This window comes from Pieris brassicae, chromosome 7 (genome assembly GCF_905147105.1).
Source record: "Pieris brassicae chromosome 7, ilPieBrab1.1, whole genome shotgun sequence".
Classification (NCBI taxonomy): Eukaryota; Metazoa; Arthropoda; class Insecta; order Lepidoptera; family Pieridae; genus Pieris; species Pieris brassicae.
The window spans coordinates 14,527,712-14,541,551 of record NC_059671.1 but is presented as its reverse complement, the minus strand read 5'-3'; the positions used below and the strand labels follow the sequence as shown (position 1 = coordinate 14,541,551).

The 13,840-nt window shown below is 33.2% G+C and overlaps 1 protein-coding gene across 1 annotated transcript; it reads right to left on the bottom strand.

The window, feature by feature from the left end:
- Positions 1-4,286: 4,286 nt before the first annotated feature.
- LOC123712594 (kinesin-associated protein 3) lies at positions 4,287-13,537 on the bottom strand. The gene is made up of 13 exons (XM_045665780.1): positions 13,397-13,537; positions 12,802-12,973; positions 12,411-12,649; positions 11,301-11,865; positions 11,095-11,195; positions 10,630-10,869; positions 9,531-9,705; positions 9,128-9,264; positions 8,777-8,867; positions 7,779-7,897; positions 6,711-6,855; positions 5,657-5,726; positions 4,287-5,277 (listed from the first exon to the last, which is right to left on the bottom strand). The coding sequence occupies exons 2-13, from the start codon at positions 12,956-12,958 to the stop codon at positions 5,169-5,171; spliced, it is 2,148 nt and encodes a 715-aa protein (XP_045521736.1). The 5' UTR covers positions 12,959-12,973; positions 13,397-13,537; the 3' UTR covers positions 4,287-5,168.
- Between the last annotated feature and the right edge of the window lie 303 nt (positions 13,538-13,840).

Below are 13,840 nucleotides of genomic sequence, written 5' to 3'. Positions count from 1 at the left end.
TAATAATAACAATATATTAAGTATTTATAATTTAAATAAAAATATGATATCGGGCTGACGTATTAGAATACATTTGGGCAAAAAAGTATAGTTATGTCGTATCTGCAGGTATTTTTCGGGTATCCTCTAACCTCTCAATATTAGTATACCCTCAACGACAAAAATATGCATTTTACGGAATTCTTAAACAGACTTAGAGTCTCAGAGTTTAATAGTAATGTAGCACTTAATTGTGTTGAGATAAAATTGTACTGAAATAATAGTAATGACTTTTAAACGTTTTTTTTTTGCAAGTAATCAGTTCTTAATAAATAGGAAATGCGTGGCACAATTTTATTTTAAATTTAGTTTTATGACAGATATCGACTTCATTTGCGTAGATATTAGGTCGTTACACATGATATTGGCGTTTTGTATTCAAGGAACAATAAGTAGATTTTTTAAAATTAGAATTATTTAAAGTATTTGGTTGTTACATATATTGCTTTGTTGCATACAAAGCAATTTGGTAGACTTAACCATTCGCACGGGAATCAATAAAATCTTTGAAGGCGGTTTCGACTGCGCCATCAGAATTGAATTTTTTACCCTGCAAGAAGTTATCCAAATTTGGAAAAAATGGTAATCTGTTGGAGCAAGGTCTGGGTACTCCCCATGTGGTGGATGTTTTAGACATTGAAACTCCTCTAATTTGTTAGCAGTCAGTTGTGCAGTGTGTGGTCTAGCTTTGTCGTGAAGCAGCAGTGGCTTAGAGCGATTGACCAGTCTTGGTTGTTTAGTTTTCTATCATAGTTTGCAGTTGCTGAGAACAATAACTGAATAGTTATAGTGCTGCTAGTCCCCCAAACACTCACAATTTTTTTTTCAAACGTGAGCTTTTTTTGTAACTTCGTTAATTTTCGCTTGGGGCACGATTTGGCTGGTTCGGCTTTGCTCAGCCATTGCAATGAGCGCTTACGATTATCGTACAGGAACCAATATTCATCACAGGTAATGATTCGATTTAAAATCCCTTTATAGTGCCGGTTGAGTAATGTCGACGACGCCCGTTTGTCGATTTGCTTCACTCAATTCGTGATCTTCCCACCTTATTTTACTATTATTAATACAGTTTTATCACTAAGACCGCAGCCAGATGTTGTTGGCTATGGATCCGCTTCCACAATAGCCTTCAATTCTTCGTCATCAACTTTGGTCTCCGACAGTGGTGTAGCTAGGTAACCTAACCCTGGGGAAAATTAAAAAATGGGGCCCCACTGCTATGTCAACTGATTATGTTTTATCAAATAAAAATATGTAATATACAATTACTTTAAAAATGCTAAGATACTTAAGCTCTTTTTTGTGCACTGGGTCATCGGGGTGCTTTAAATAATAGGATTTTTGGTTTACTCTATATTAACCACTCGCGTATAGTGAACAATAGAATATGAGCGTAATAATGAAGTGCTAATTGCTATGTACTAAATGAATGCAATTTACTAAACGACGACGACGGAAATCGTCACGCTTATTAGTGATCTAAATGTACAGCCATGGCACGTACATGCACTGCAGGGCAAGTAATAAAAATATTAGATTGTGCTCGAGTAGGTACTGTTTACTGACGACGTTAAAAGGAAAGAGAAAGACAATGATACGCTACAATGGTCGTTAGGGAAGCCCCGGAAAAAAATTATCACCGTTAGTGTTACCACATTTTACGGTGGAGACCATGAACGATCTCCTACCCGCGGACTTGAATTATGTACCTACTGCAGGTGACTTGCATTGCTTGCGAAAAAGCTGTAGCCGAAATCTATAGATTTGACACGATTTATTGACTTAACGGACATATGAGTGGTAAAATAAAATAAAATTGAACCCCTATATTGACCACTACAAAAAAGTTTATTGACGTTAGCTTACTTACTCCAGATACGCCAATAATTTTTTTAACCGTTGTCGAAAAAAAATCTTAACTCGAATTCACAATAAGCTGTCTAATAAGACATCCATGTAAAATTAATAAATGCTTTTCTGGACCTGCTTTTTTTTAATAGAAAATATGTGCGCCAGTTTTTATTTTGCAAGAACATCTAGTATATTCATTTAAATCTTATAGTTTAAAGGGCTTATAAAATAAGCCTTTATTAAGACATACATTATGGGTTGTAGTAATTAAGCTCAATATCAAAGGTGTCCGTTTGCCCTAGCGTCCTCCATTCCTCTCTATTTCGTATATTCCTCGTTATAGTCCTCGTGATACCGGCTGTTTCTGTTAGAAGCTCGTCTTGTTCTCCTCGTCTTCCCATCTTATTATTACTTATTGAAGGGCATAGTACAAATAAACTTAAAATATCTAAAGCAATTTGATAATATATATCGGTAAAATAATACTATAACTAGTCGGGCCATAAATACTTTTAATAAACCCCATTAGGGAACAACAAATCTTATCGCAAGAAATGAAGATTCCCGCTAGGACTCTGTCGCGTATTATAAAACAAAACCTGAAGCTCGGTGCTTATCGTCGATATACAGGGCATGCCCTAAATCAATATTTACAATGAAAGAGAGTTGGTCGATCAAAACGCCTTCTGGCGCGATATGCAGGTGAAAAGCACAGAAATATCCTCTGTACCGTTGTATAAAATTTTTAATTATTCAAGGACACTACAATAAGCAAAATTATATACGCTCACAATTCTAAAGAAGCTGCTCCAGTAGTCGGAAAGGTACAACGTGGTCATTATCCTACGTCAGTCATTTTGGTGAGGTGCGTCTTAAAGGTGAGGATCGTAAGTCATGAAACTACATTTTTGTGAAAAAGGAGTGAAAACTTCAGCCAAAGTGTATCAAGTTGTGTAACCTCTCAGGAATACACTTTATAAAAATATATCGTGGACTTTCCAGCAGGATTCTGCACCTGGTCACAAGGTACGAACTACCCAAGCCTGACTTGAAACCAACGTTTCGGACTTTATCAGCTGAAGACTGGCCCTCATATAGCCCAGACCTCTACCCTTTAGACTTCAAATTATGGTCAGTTTTAGAAAATATGGCCTGCTCTAAACGACACGGAGACATTGAGTGTTTTAAATAACTTTGTTACAAGCAGTGGGGAAATTGGAAACAGTGCGTAAATCAAAACAGATCAAAGACCCGTATAAAAGCCAAAGGTGGCCATTTCGAATAGAATATTTTTTTTATTTTTTTGTTGAGTCTTTAATATAAATGTAATAATAATATTTTACTTCCTATAAAAAAGGCATTTTCATTTGTAACAGCAGGACTGGGTATATAATCTAATATTGTAAAATACATTTTATTTAATCAAAATAATTAACTGCTATATTTTGATGAGGAGCATGATGTAATAGTTGCAGGTGCTTTAAAAAAACATTTCTTCTCATCCGCTTTGTCCCTTCATTTGAGAGCTGGCAGTAAATGTAAATTTAGCACCATATTTTTTCTTAATTTCTGGAGTGAATAGGTTCATTAGGTTACTAGTAACATGAGATATCTTGATTTAATTATGTCTAAATTCCCACATCCATAGATGGCTCATTCAACTTTTTAGAAAATTAAATAAGCGGATTTGATTTAAAGTATTTATTTACCATTCGACCTATGAATAGACAATTTCAAGGCAGCGTGATCCTAACGCGCTCAGAAGCTTGAGGTCATGCGTTTGATCTAAGCTCATGCCAAACTTGAGTGTGTTCAATTAATCCCAGGATTCGAATTTATAGTCCGTGTGAGTTAAGAACGCATGTTAAAAAAGCAAAGGCAAATTATTTTGTTTCTATTCACCTTTATTAGTACGCAAGACTTAAAGAGTTCAATGTTACTTGCTCATATCTTTGTAAGACGATTTCACATGAGTTCTGTAGTTTTTAATATATCTGTGATACACAAACAAATTCAAATATCTCCTCTTTAGTTATATGATGATAATAAATAAATCAATGGCGCTACAACCTTAAGAGGTTGTAGCGCCATTGATTTATTCTGGTCTGGTAAAAAAGGTCTGGGCCTCAGATTTATGTATCTGTTTCATGATCATTTGTAAATTGAATAGGCAAGTAGGTGATCAGCCTTCTGTGCTTGACGCACACCGTCGACTTTTTGGGTCTAAGGCAAGTCGGTTTCCTGACGATGTTTTCCTTCACCGTTGGAGCTAATGTTAAATGCGCACATAGAAAGTAAATCCATTGGTGCACAGCCGGGGATTGAACCTATGTCCTCAGGGCTGAGCGTCCCATGCTGAAGCCACGATTATAGGGCACAAAAAATACAAATAGTCACGTTAAACTTTTACTAAATTAGTGTATAAATTGCACAGCGTTAGTATAACCTATCAGTAATAGGTTGACTGAAAACGGACATATAATTGTTTAATCTTGTTTAATAGTCGCTTCTTTTACACGTACCATTTTGAGAACAATTACGGTGGTAACTAGTAATGTTAATTACAATAAAAAATAATAACAATTTGGTAAACAATATACTAAACTTAAAAAAACTAATATCACAATTATAAAGGATTGTTAAACACTTGTTTTATTTTTTTGCAAATTTTATTGTATTTCATTAAGTTTATTAATCAATTAGTATAAACATGTAGTACGTATAATATGTGGCATTAGAATAGACTATAATTTCTTAATATAAATTACAGACATTAGAAATGAGAAATCATTAAAAATACTGATTTCTACTAATACGATCATCATCTAATGCCTGGTAAGTTATTTTCCAGGTAAAGCAATAATTTTACATAATGCAAAAAATCTGCAAAGAATATACAGAAAATTATGAAATTATTAGTTCATAAACTAATAACATAACTATGAAAAGCGTGATAAAAATCAGGAACCCATGAATGAAGAATTATGGTTCACGAAACTTTATAATCACTGTAATGCATATATGATTGTTTTCAAAGTGTTATTTTCCACCGTTATTTATGAAAGAAATGTTTTATACTCTACACAAAATATCGAACCTTTTTTTTCTTTTTAATATTCAGCAGCGGTATTTTTTATTTTTTTTTATAATTATTAGTATATTATTATTACAAAAGTACAACTACTAGTGGCTCTGAGAGGCCATTTTGCTATGATTTCATTGGTGTTTAGCTAACATTATATTTAGTAAGTGAGGGGTTAAATACGATTTTTTTTTTAAGAAAAAACATTAGTGTTCTTCGAAAACTGCGCGTCATCGTCCAATGATTTTCCACACATCGAATCAGATATACCGAGATCGTCAGAATGGCCGTCTTGAGTATTTCTGTCAATAAATCATACAAATTGTCGTCATTATGCAGGATTAGGTAAAAAATATAAAAAATCATATTATTAATAAATTTAACACATTTTCACAATCACATACAAAATACGGCCAACGGTGTTTCTATTTCATACTAATAAATCTCATGAAAATCCAACCCTATTAGACAATATCATATATGTATTAGCAGTAAGCTATTGAAATTACGTTCTTCTATCGGTCTTTACCAATACTTTCGCGCACATTAGAATTTTATAATCAACGTTGACAAGACTTATGAATTATATATTTTACAGAGAAGAATCATTTAAAATTTACATAAAAAATTATTATCGAATTGTACAAATTCGAAGTCAATTAAAAAATATGAAATTCTTACCGGCTATTTGCTCTATTATAATCTTCACCAGAAAAGCTGTCAGTGTCATCGTTCAGAGATGCTTGAGAATCTAAAACAAAATGTAAACAACGTCGAAAACCAATACTGTCATTTAATTCTACCAAAATAACACACGTTGATTAACTTTTTCTTTTTTAATTTATAAAAAACTTGACTCTTATTTGCATGTATTTTTTTATATAATAGGGGAAGGGAGCGAGGAGCCTATGGAACAGCCGTACACGACAGTCCTTGTAGGGAGAAGTATGCTAGGTAATTAACAAGTGAAATATTAGGTTATTTTATGCTTAGAATAAGATTCAGAACCATGACTGCCATACAATCCAACATATTTTAGACACTTAATACTTCAGTGTTACCCCACTCCTTCTGTATCTGAATATCACCAATACAAGAAGTCGCTGACCTAATAGATAGAGAACTATTCGAGAAAGAGGCTGACAATTAAGTCTGATAAATTAGCCTACAAATAGTTCTAAAGAAAAAAAACATTAATCGACTTCGACTAATTTCTATTACAAGTGTAGATGTACTTCTGTTTATATTGTTACGGGTTGACTGCAATGTAACAATATCCTTAAGTTTCATGGTTAAAAAAACCAAAAAATACTTGATTTTTTTATAGTACAGGAGCCAACCGATCAAGAACCTCAACTGATATTAAGTTAGTGGTGATGCGCGACAAAAATTGGTTTAAATATCGTTTGGAGTTTTAGAAATACGAACGTCGAGGTGATATAGGAATTTCGTAGTCTGCCTCTACGTCCGATGATGTACGGTAGACAAACTGATTTCTTACTAAATTCTGCCTCTACGACCGGTGTACGGTAGACAAACTGATTTCTTACTAAATTCTGCCTCTACGACCGGTGTACGGTAGACAAACTGATTTCTTACTAAATTCTGCCTCTACGACCGGTGTACGGTAGACAAACTGATTTCTTACTAAATTCTGCCTCTACGACCGGTGTACGGTAGACAAACTGATTTCTTACGAAATACATGCATGCATTATAACACGGAGTATGCTAACCTGAAGTAGTAAGGCGGTGAGTGGTTAGATATTCGGCGGATAGATAGGGCGGTAACTCATCTGCCGCATCTCCTGACCCACCCTCCGCTCCCAGCGTCTCCACTACGGAAAGCCATTGGCCATTGTGGCAACGGAATCTTTCCACCTGCATAGATATAACAATATTTTTATTCATATTAGCTTCAAGAGAAATGAGTCGTTTAATTTCTATATATCATAAATTATTTTTTTGCTAAACCAATTTTTTTTATAAATTGACGGACGTATAAAAAAATTAATTTATTATTCTTGTGAATTTTCTGACATTTAATTAAAAATCGATATTCAATCAAGTCGCTAAAGTTACGCCAAGTGAGTGAACGAAACGTTTAACGAGTTTCCTAAACCTTCCTAGGCAACAAGACTAACATAACCTAACCATTTACAATAAAGCAAAACACGGAATTTCCAAGCTCTCAGTTCTTCACGATCACACCGAAATAACAATAACAAATGAAATAATCATGGCGGAGTCTTGTTTTACATTGTTAATCAACACGCTGGCTTTCGGTCAGACAGATAGTCAATCGTTTTCGACGCTGTTTTGTTTAAATAAAAATGCTAGCCACTTGATTGAATATCGATATTTAATTAACTATCTAGAGATTCAATTAACTCTCTAATTTAACTACTTTACTGCGACATGAACACCAGTCACGCTACAACATTTGGTCTTGACCTAAGATATATATCTAATTCATGATCAAATTTTCAAATAAGCAAGTAGGCGATCAGTCTGCGCCTGACACACGCTGTCGACTCAGGCAAAGGGTGTCTAAGACATGCCATGCCGACCTCACGATATTTTCCTTCAACGTACGAGCGAGTGTTAATGGTGAACATAGAAAGTCCATAGTGCATAGCCGGGGTTGAAACCTTAGACTTCAGTAATGCGCGCTCAAGTCACTAACTAATCGCAAAATAAATATAGTAATAGTAATAATATATAGAGCATAGCTTCAACATTTGATTAATTCTAATAAATCATTAATATATATGTGAAATGATTTCAATATAAAGTAATATTACCTTAATTCTGGCTGCCCATTCATTTTGCATTTGCGATATAATATCGAGGCAGGAATCGCACATTTTTCGTATTTCGACATTTTTGTCTTGCATTAGATCAATTAGGTAGGCTGGCGCTTCTGAAAAGCATTATACATAGATCAAAAAAATTCGATAGAAAATGTTTATATAAGGAGCCCTATAAATCAGTGCCGAGGCGAGAAGTCTTGTGGCAGTTGGTGGCTATCCCCAGAAAATTAATAGTAGAAACTTTTTTTAAATAAAATAATGGACTACATACATAGACGTGTAGTTTTTAGACTTGGGGAGTATTTTAAAGAGACTTGTCCAATTCCCATTCTGTCACGTTAATATTATTTCCATTAATTTTAAAGTTATAGAGATACTACATTTTTAAAGTTAAGAATCAAAAATGAATCACTTGCAAAAATCTTAGGTACAATATACTCAATTTTAGTTTGAGGAAACATACAGTAAAGCCGCCCCGAGCCTCCCATTTCAACAAAATGTCTTATAAATATAACTACGAAATTTATAACGTAACAACACAACAATATGAATCGTATTATATATATATATATATATATATATATATATATACACGATGAAGTAACAAATAGCTATTTGAAATTATTAGAGCCTATTGGATAAAAGGCGACAAGTCAAGCAAAAAACGACAACACACTTGCGAGCCTTCTGGAAAAATTAGTGTCCATGGGCGGCGGTATCATTTAACATCAGGAGAACGTCCTGCCCGTTTGCCTCCCATTACATTAAAAAAACGATCCGCATCTCGATACGGCGCAGGCTATTTTCGATTATTTATTATTATGTTATTTAAAAATTTGTTATTGATTGAGTTTTAATATTGATATCCATAGGTTAGTTACTTAGGTAGTTAATTAACTTAATACTTCATGCATCTCACAACTTTTTACTGTAGAAGAACTAAGTTGCGAGATTTGCTTTTAAAAGTTTACTATGGCATTTAAACTTACCAGTGCTAGTAACAAGGTTTTCAGCCGCGCGAGGATGAGACAACATTTGACGAAATGCGAATACCGTTTGAAGGACGTGCTCGTCGTCCGCCTGTTAAATTGATTAATAAAAATAAATATTATTGCAGCGTCTGAACTAAAGAATTTAATAACGAACTGTCTCTGTCTCTCTTCATCATAGCGTAAACACAGTTTAATAAAAGCAGACGAAACAGTACTTAAAAGAAAATAATTATACTGATAATTTTTTTATGAATCTGTTAAACCGCTGGTTCAAATTAAATATTTTAGTAGATCACTGAATCACTTTGAAATATACATATGAACAAGATCCCAAATATCATTTCATACCTGTCGGTGTCGTAAGGCGGTGACGAGCGCGTGACCTCCTCCTGCCGCAGCGATAGCACTAGCGCATCGTTCGTCTGCGCACACAGCGCCCGCTAGGACGACACCGCCCAATACCATCTCGGCTTCACATTGCTCGCCTAAACATATAATTTCAACATTTTTTTTTAATGTATTAAAAAATTACTTTAATATTCAATAATGAAAGGACAATTGCAATAATGGGTAAGATTATCTTATTAAAATTATGCAAAAATATCTTCTAGCTATCTTTTTTATAATTTATGACATCATGACTTTTTTATAATATATGAGTCAAATAGGCAAAGCTTTAATATCGTATCGTATAGTCTATGTTAGGGTTCTATATGATCTAAGCAAGATAATCAATCAATCAATTGTTTACCTGGATCTAACACCTTCAGGATGTACGGAATCAAGTTATATCTTTCGACCACGGCATACACATCAATGTTATTATTCGGGTTAAGAATATTACTAAGTGTGCCCAAACATTCTATAACAAAATCTTCAGGCGCCTCTTCACTAGTTACAGCGCCTGATACATCGCCTACGAACTCCTGTAATATTTTTAATTATTTGAATTAATTGTGATTACGTGTTTTTCTTTCCAGAACACCAGTTTTCAGAAGAGACACCCTCACCCAATATTAACTTTTTACATTAAAATTTACCTGTTATTTTCTTAGTTTTACTTATTTTTAAAGAATATTATACATTGTTTGTACGTTAGCTATTTGCTCTCCTAGATTTGCACCTCAAATAAAAGTATGTTTGGATTAAACAGGAAGCTGTGATCACTGATCCGCGCTGATATTCTAACATACAACCATGATTCCAATTTCAATATTGTGTTGTACCCGATTTGACGTAGTTCTTTCATCATAGCGCTGAAGTTGCAAACTAGTGATCGCGAGACACAAAAATTAAAAACTTCGGGTACTTTTCGTTATTGGATATTACAGAGGAGCATTGACGAATTTAGTTTGAATGGAAACTCAAATATATATATAACAATTTTATTTGTAGTTTTATATTTTTTTGTATTAGTGTCTAATTAGATATATATGATGCGTAAGATATATGTATATAATCAAGGTATTTTCGTTAAAAATAAGCAGTAATTGCCTGCATGCTGCCGTATAGAACAAAACGATGTAACTTATTAGTAAATAAAGGGACGAACTGGTTACCCAAACACATATAATTTCTAGCTGGACAGCCAGTTATTTTATTTTTATATTGTTCGTATTTTCTATTTCCAAATAACGAGCAGCTGTGGTCTAGTAGCATGATATTGCGCCCTAGACCCGCGAGGTAACGCGTTCGTATAAGGGTAGTGCACCAAAGTCCAGTTCTCTATATACGCAATTAATCTTGCTCGTATCACGATGGCATTGAAAACTGATCACCTCGTAATGTAATAAAATAATATCACAAAACACGCCAATGTTTTTTAAATAAACAAATAATATTATACTTACAACAAACATCGGCTTATTCACTGCGTGATGTGAAAGATTCCTCACAAGTTTCATGAGCATCGCATTTCGATGTCTAAAAGCTCTTGCTAGAAGCTCACGCAATCTTCCCTCAGAGGTCATTTGGTGAGCGGCGCGCTCATTCCAAGCAAGGTTTACACAAAGCGCCAACAGAACGTCAGTGCTACTCGGCTCATCGGCGCTTGTGTCACTGTTGACGTTTAACAGCAGCATATCTGTCAACTGTTGACAACTGGATTCGTATATCGAATGTAAAAAAAAAACTTCGTATTACTTTTCTAGGATTAGTCTAAGCAATGGAAAGCCTAATAATTTAGATAATCCTGGACTGACTTTTACAAGGAGTGTTCTTGGACGGCGATATCACATAACTTTCCTACCCTCTCTGTTAAGTTAGCTTTTCGAAATAAATATCGACTTGCGAATAGTATAAGTATCTATACATACCAGTTTAACACAATCAGATTGAGTAAACATGACTTTAACACGGTCATCCATACTTAGATGGTATAATATCTTCATTGCCAATGTTATCTGTTTATCGTCACCTTAAATTTTAAATACATTTATTTTTATTAAAATAAAAAAACACTGCTCTTTATGTTTAGGATTATGCATGAATTATTATATTCTTAGCGTATCTTATTACTTACTTGTAAATTGAATAAACTTCGGCAACATGTTCAACTTAATCATTTTATTTCGCAATTTCGTATCAAAAGTCAAATTAAATAGTAGCTTTAATGTGACATTGACTAGATCGGCATTAGGTGAGTCCAAAAGTGGGGCTAATTTATCTATAATACCCCTATTGGCCATTGAATTTTTATTCTCAATAAAAATCGAAAGTTTTTGCAAGAAGGAAACAATCAGAATCAACAAGTCTATATTTGAATGCCGTTCCATGGCTCCAATCAGTAAGCCAACAATATCTTTCTTATGCATTTTGTCTTCAACCTTCACATTATCAGCTATATTTAGAAGCATATAAAAAGCAACGCGCAGTAATTGTTCTTGTCTCTTTGACAGTGCTTTAAGTTTTCTTTTCAATTGCTCTTCATCAATTTTCGATAAGACATCATCAGTAGCATTGCAAAGGTCTTCGTGATAGCTTGATACTAATATTCGAGACTTTTGAAGGTTTACATCAGCAACAGCCCATGTTCCTGACTTTGGACGCCTCTTCGGTTCTGGTATACGACTTTTTGGTAGTTCATTCTTAAGCAGAAAAAAAAGTAAAATGTATGTACATGTGCTATTCTTTCACAAAGTAAGAAGAGAATAGTTTGACCCTCTTATCCAGGACTGGGTGAATTTTCCAAAACTATGGATATGACTTTTTTTATATCTTAATTATTAACAGTAATATATTTTCTTATATGAAAATTGTATTCGTTTTACAAGGAACTCTCAAGAGAAATTAGAGACTTATCGGTGAATAAATTAAAAACTCTTGTTAAATGTAAATTAATCAATAAAGCTTTTTGAGAATTTGACAATAATTTAAATGATTCTAATCCTTGGGATTGTTTGCTCCTGTTTGCTACAATTTGAATGACTGAAAACTTGGTGATTAAAAAGTGTGGTGGTTATTTTTGCCTGCTCTACAAACCTTCACTTGCAAACTGGTAGTAAATATAAATTTAGAATCAATTTAATATCTTTGCTGTTGACAAATGTGAACATTCATAAGTGTACTTGGTTATCTATAGGAATAAAGTTATTTTGAGTTTGAATAATACTCTTATTTAATGTAGCATTACCTTATCAGGTGTAAGTGCTGTCTTCTTTCCTTCCACTTTTTCTTTCCATTGGTCATACCTTTTTAGCTCATAATCAACTACATCCATACATAATGAGCCAATCTTGTATTGTATAATAACTGAGTGAAATTCAATATATGTTGAGAAACAAAAAAATGTGTACACAATATTTGTACTCAACTCAATACTTCGTTTCCATTCTTCCCTTAATACTCTTGATAGAGCACTTAGCAATGCTTCTAAAAAACAAACAAAAACTTAAATATTAATAAATGAGGATATGGTTTTTGAACAAATCCTAACATAAGAAAACCCCAATTAAGTTCTAGAGAACTGAATTAGCAAAAGTAACTTTTAACTACTATATGATAATATTTAAAGTAAATACTACCATTTCTAGCTAATTCCACTAGATTTTCAGGATTTCTAGCAAGCTGTAAGATTAAAGCTGATCCTTTAATTTTTTCAGGAATATCATCATATAATAATTCAACATATTCATCCACATGATGCAATACTGCTACAGGTACACTCTCCACAGGACTCATTGTAAATTTTGTCAGCTATAACAACATAATCTTGTTTAAAATGAATAGACACAAAGCTATATTAATCACATAATTGTTACAGCATCAAGTTGTATTTGTGTGGCATAATTTTATAGAGAAATACAATATTCTATAGCATTAATGAGAAACAACAAGAAAGAATATTATTAAAACCAAATTTTATGATGTATGGTAATTGGTATATAAAACACATATATTATGGTGCAACCTTCTTTTGCAACATTATGGAATATAAACGCTATGCAAAAAACAACAGCAACCAAAACTGAAGGCAAAGATTATTGTAAAGAAAATGCAGACTGGACATTCATCAAATAGAATTTATTCATTTTAAACCAGCTGTTGGAACTTGAAAGCAAAAACACAACGATTGCTAAAATGTTTTTGGGCAATAGGTATCGATATTATTTGGTATACCTTTCACATTTGAACTCTTTTAATCATTTAAAATCCCAATTCTTAGTAAATGGGATTTTAATATTTATGTAATATAGTTATTATTAGGGATGTAAAGATTGAACTCCAAGGAAAAATAATCAATAAAAATAATTGAAATTACAGTCACCACAGACTTTTTATAAAACATTGAACCCCACAGAACATGGTCATTCAACAAAAACAAACTGAGCATAATCACATATTATGTACAATAGTGTTTAAAAATTAGAATTGTGCTGGGTTTGACATACCAGATACTGATTACAATATAAATCAAAATATTGAAAACTAAGATGGAAAACCTTAAATATTATTTATAAAGGTAATGATAGACAGTGTAGTTAAATTTTATGCAATAACTTTTTAAAGTTTTTTAACTCATTTGAAAGTTGGACATTTAACAAACGTAGTTATTTGTAGATA

What these genes read in the sequence shown, in the direction of transcription:
- LOC123712594 (XM_045665780.1), bottom strand. Translation starts at nt 12,958, where the DNA reads ATGAGTCCTGTGGAGAGTGTACCTGTAGCAGTATTGCATCATGTGGAT. An exon ending in TGAATAAGCCGATGTTTGTT is followed by an intron (nt 9,706 to 10,629) that starts GTAAGTATAATA and finishes AAAATATTACAG; the next exon opens with GAGTTCGTAGGCGATGTATC. An exon ending in AAACCTTGTTACTAGCACTG is followed by an intron (nt 7,898 to 8,776) that starts GTAAGTTTAAAT and finishes AATGCTTTTCAG; the next exon opens with AAGCGCCAGCCTACCTAATT.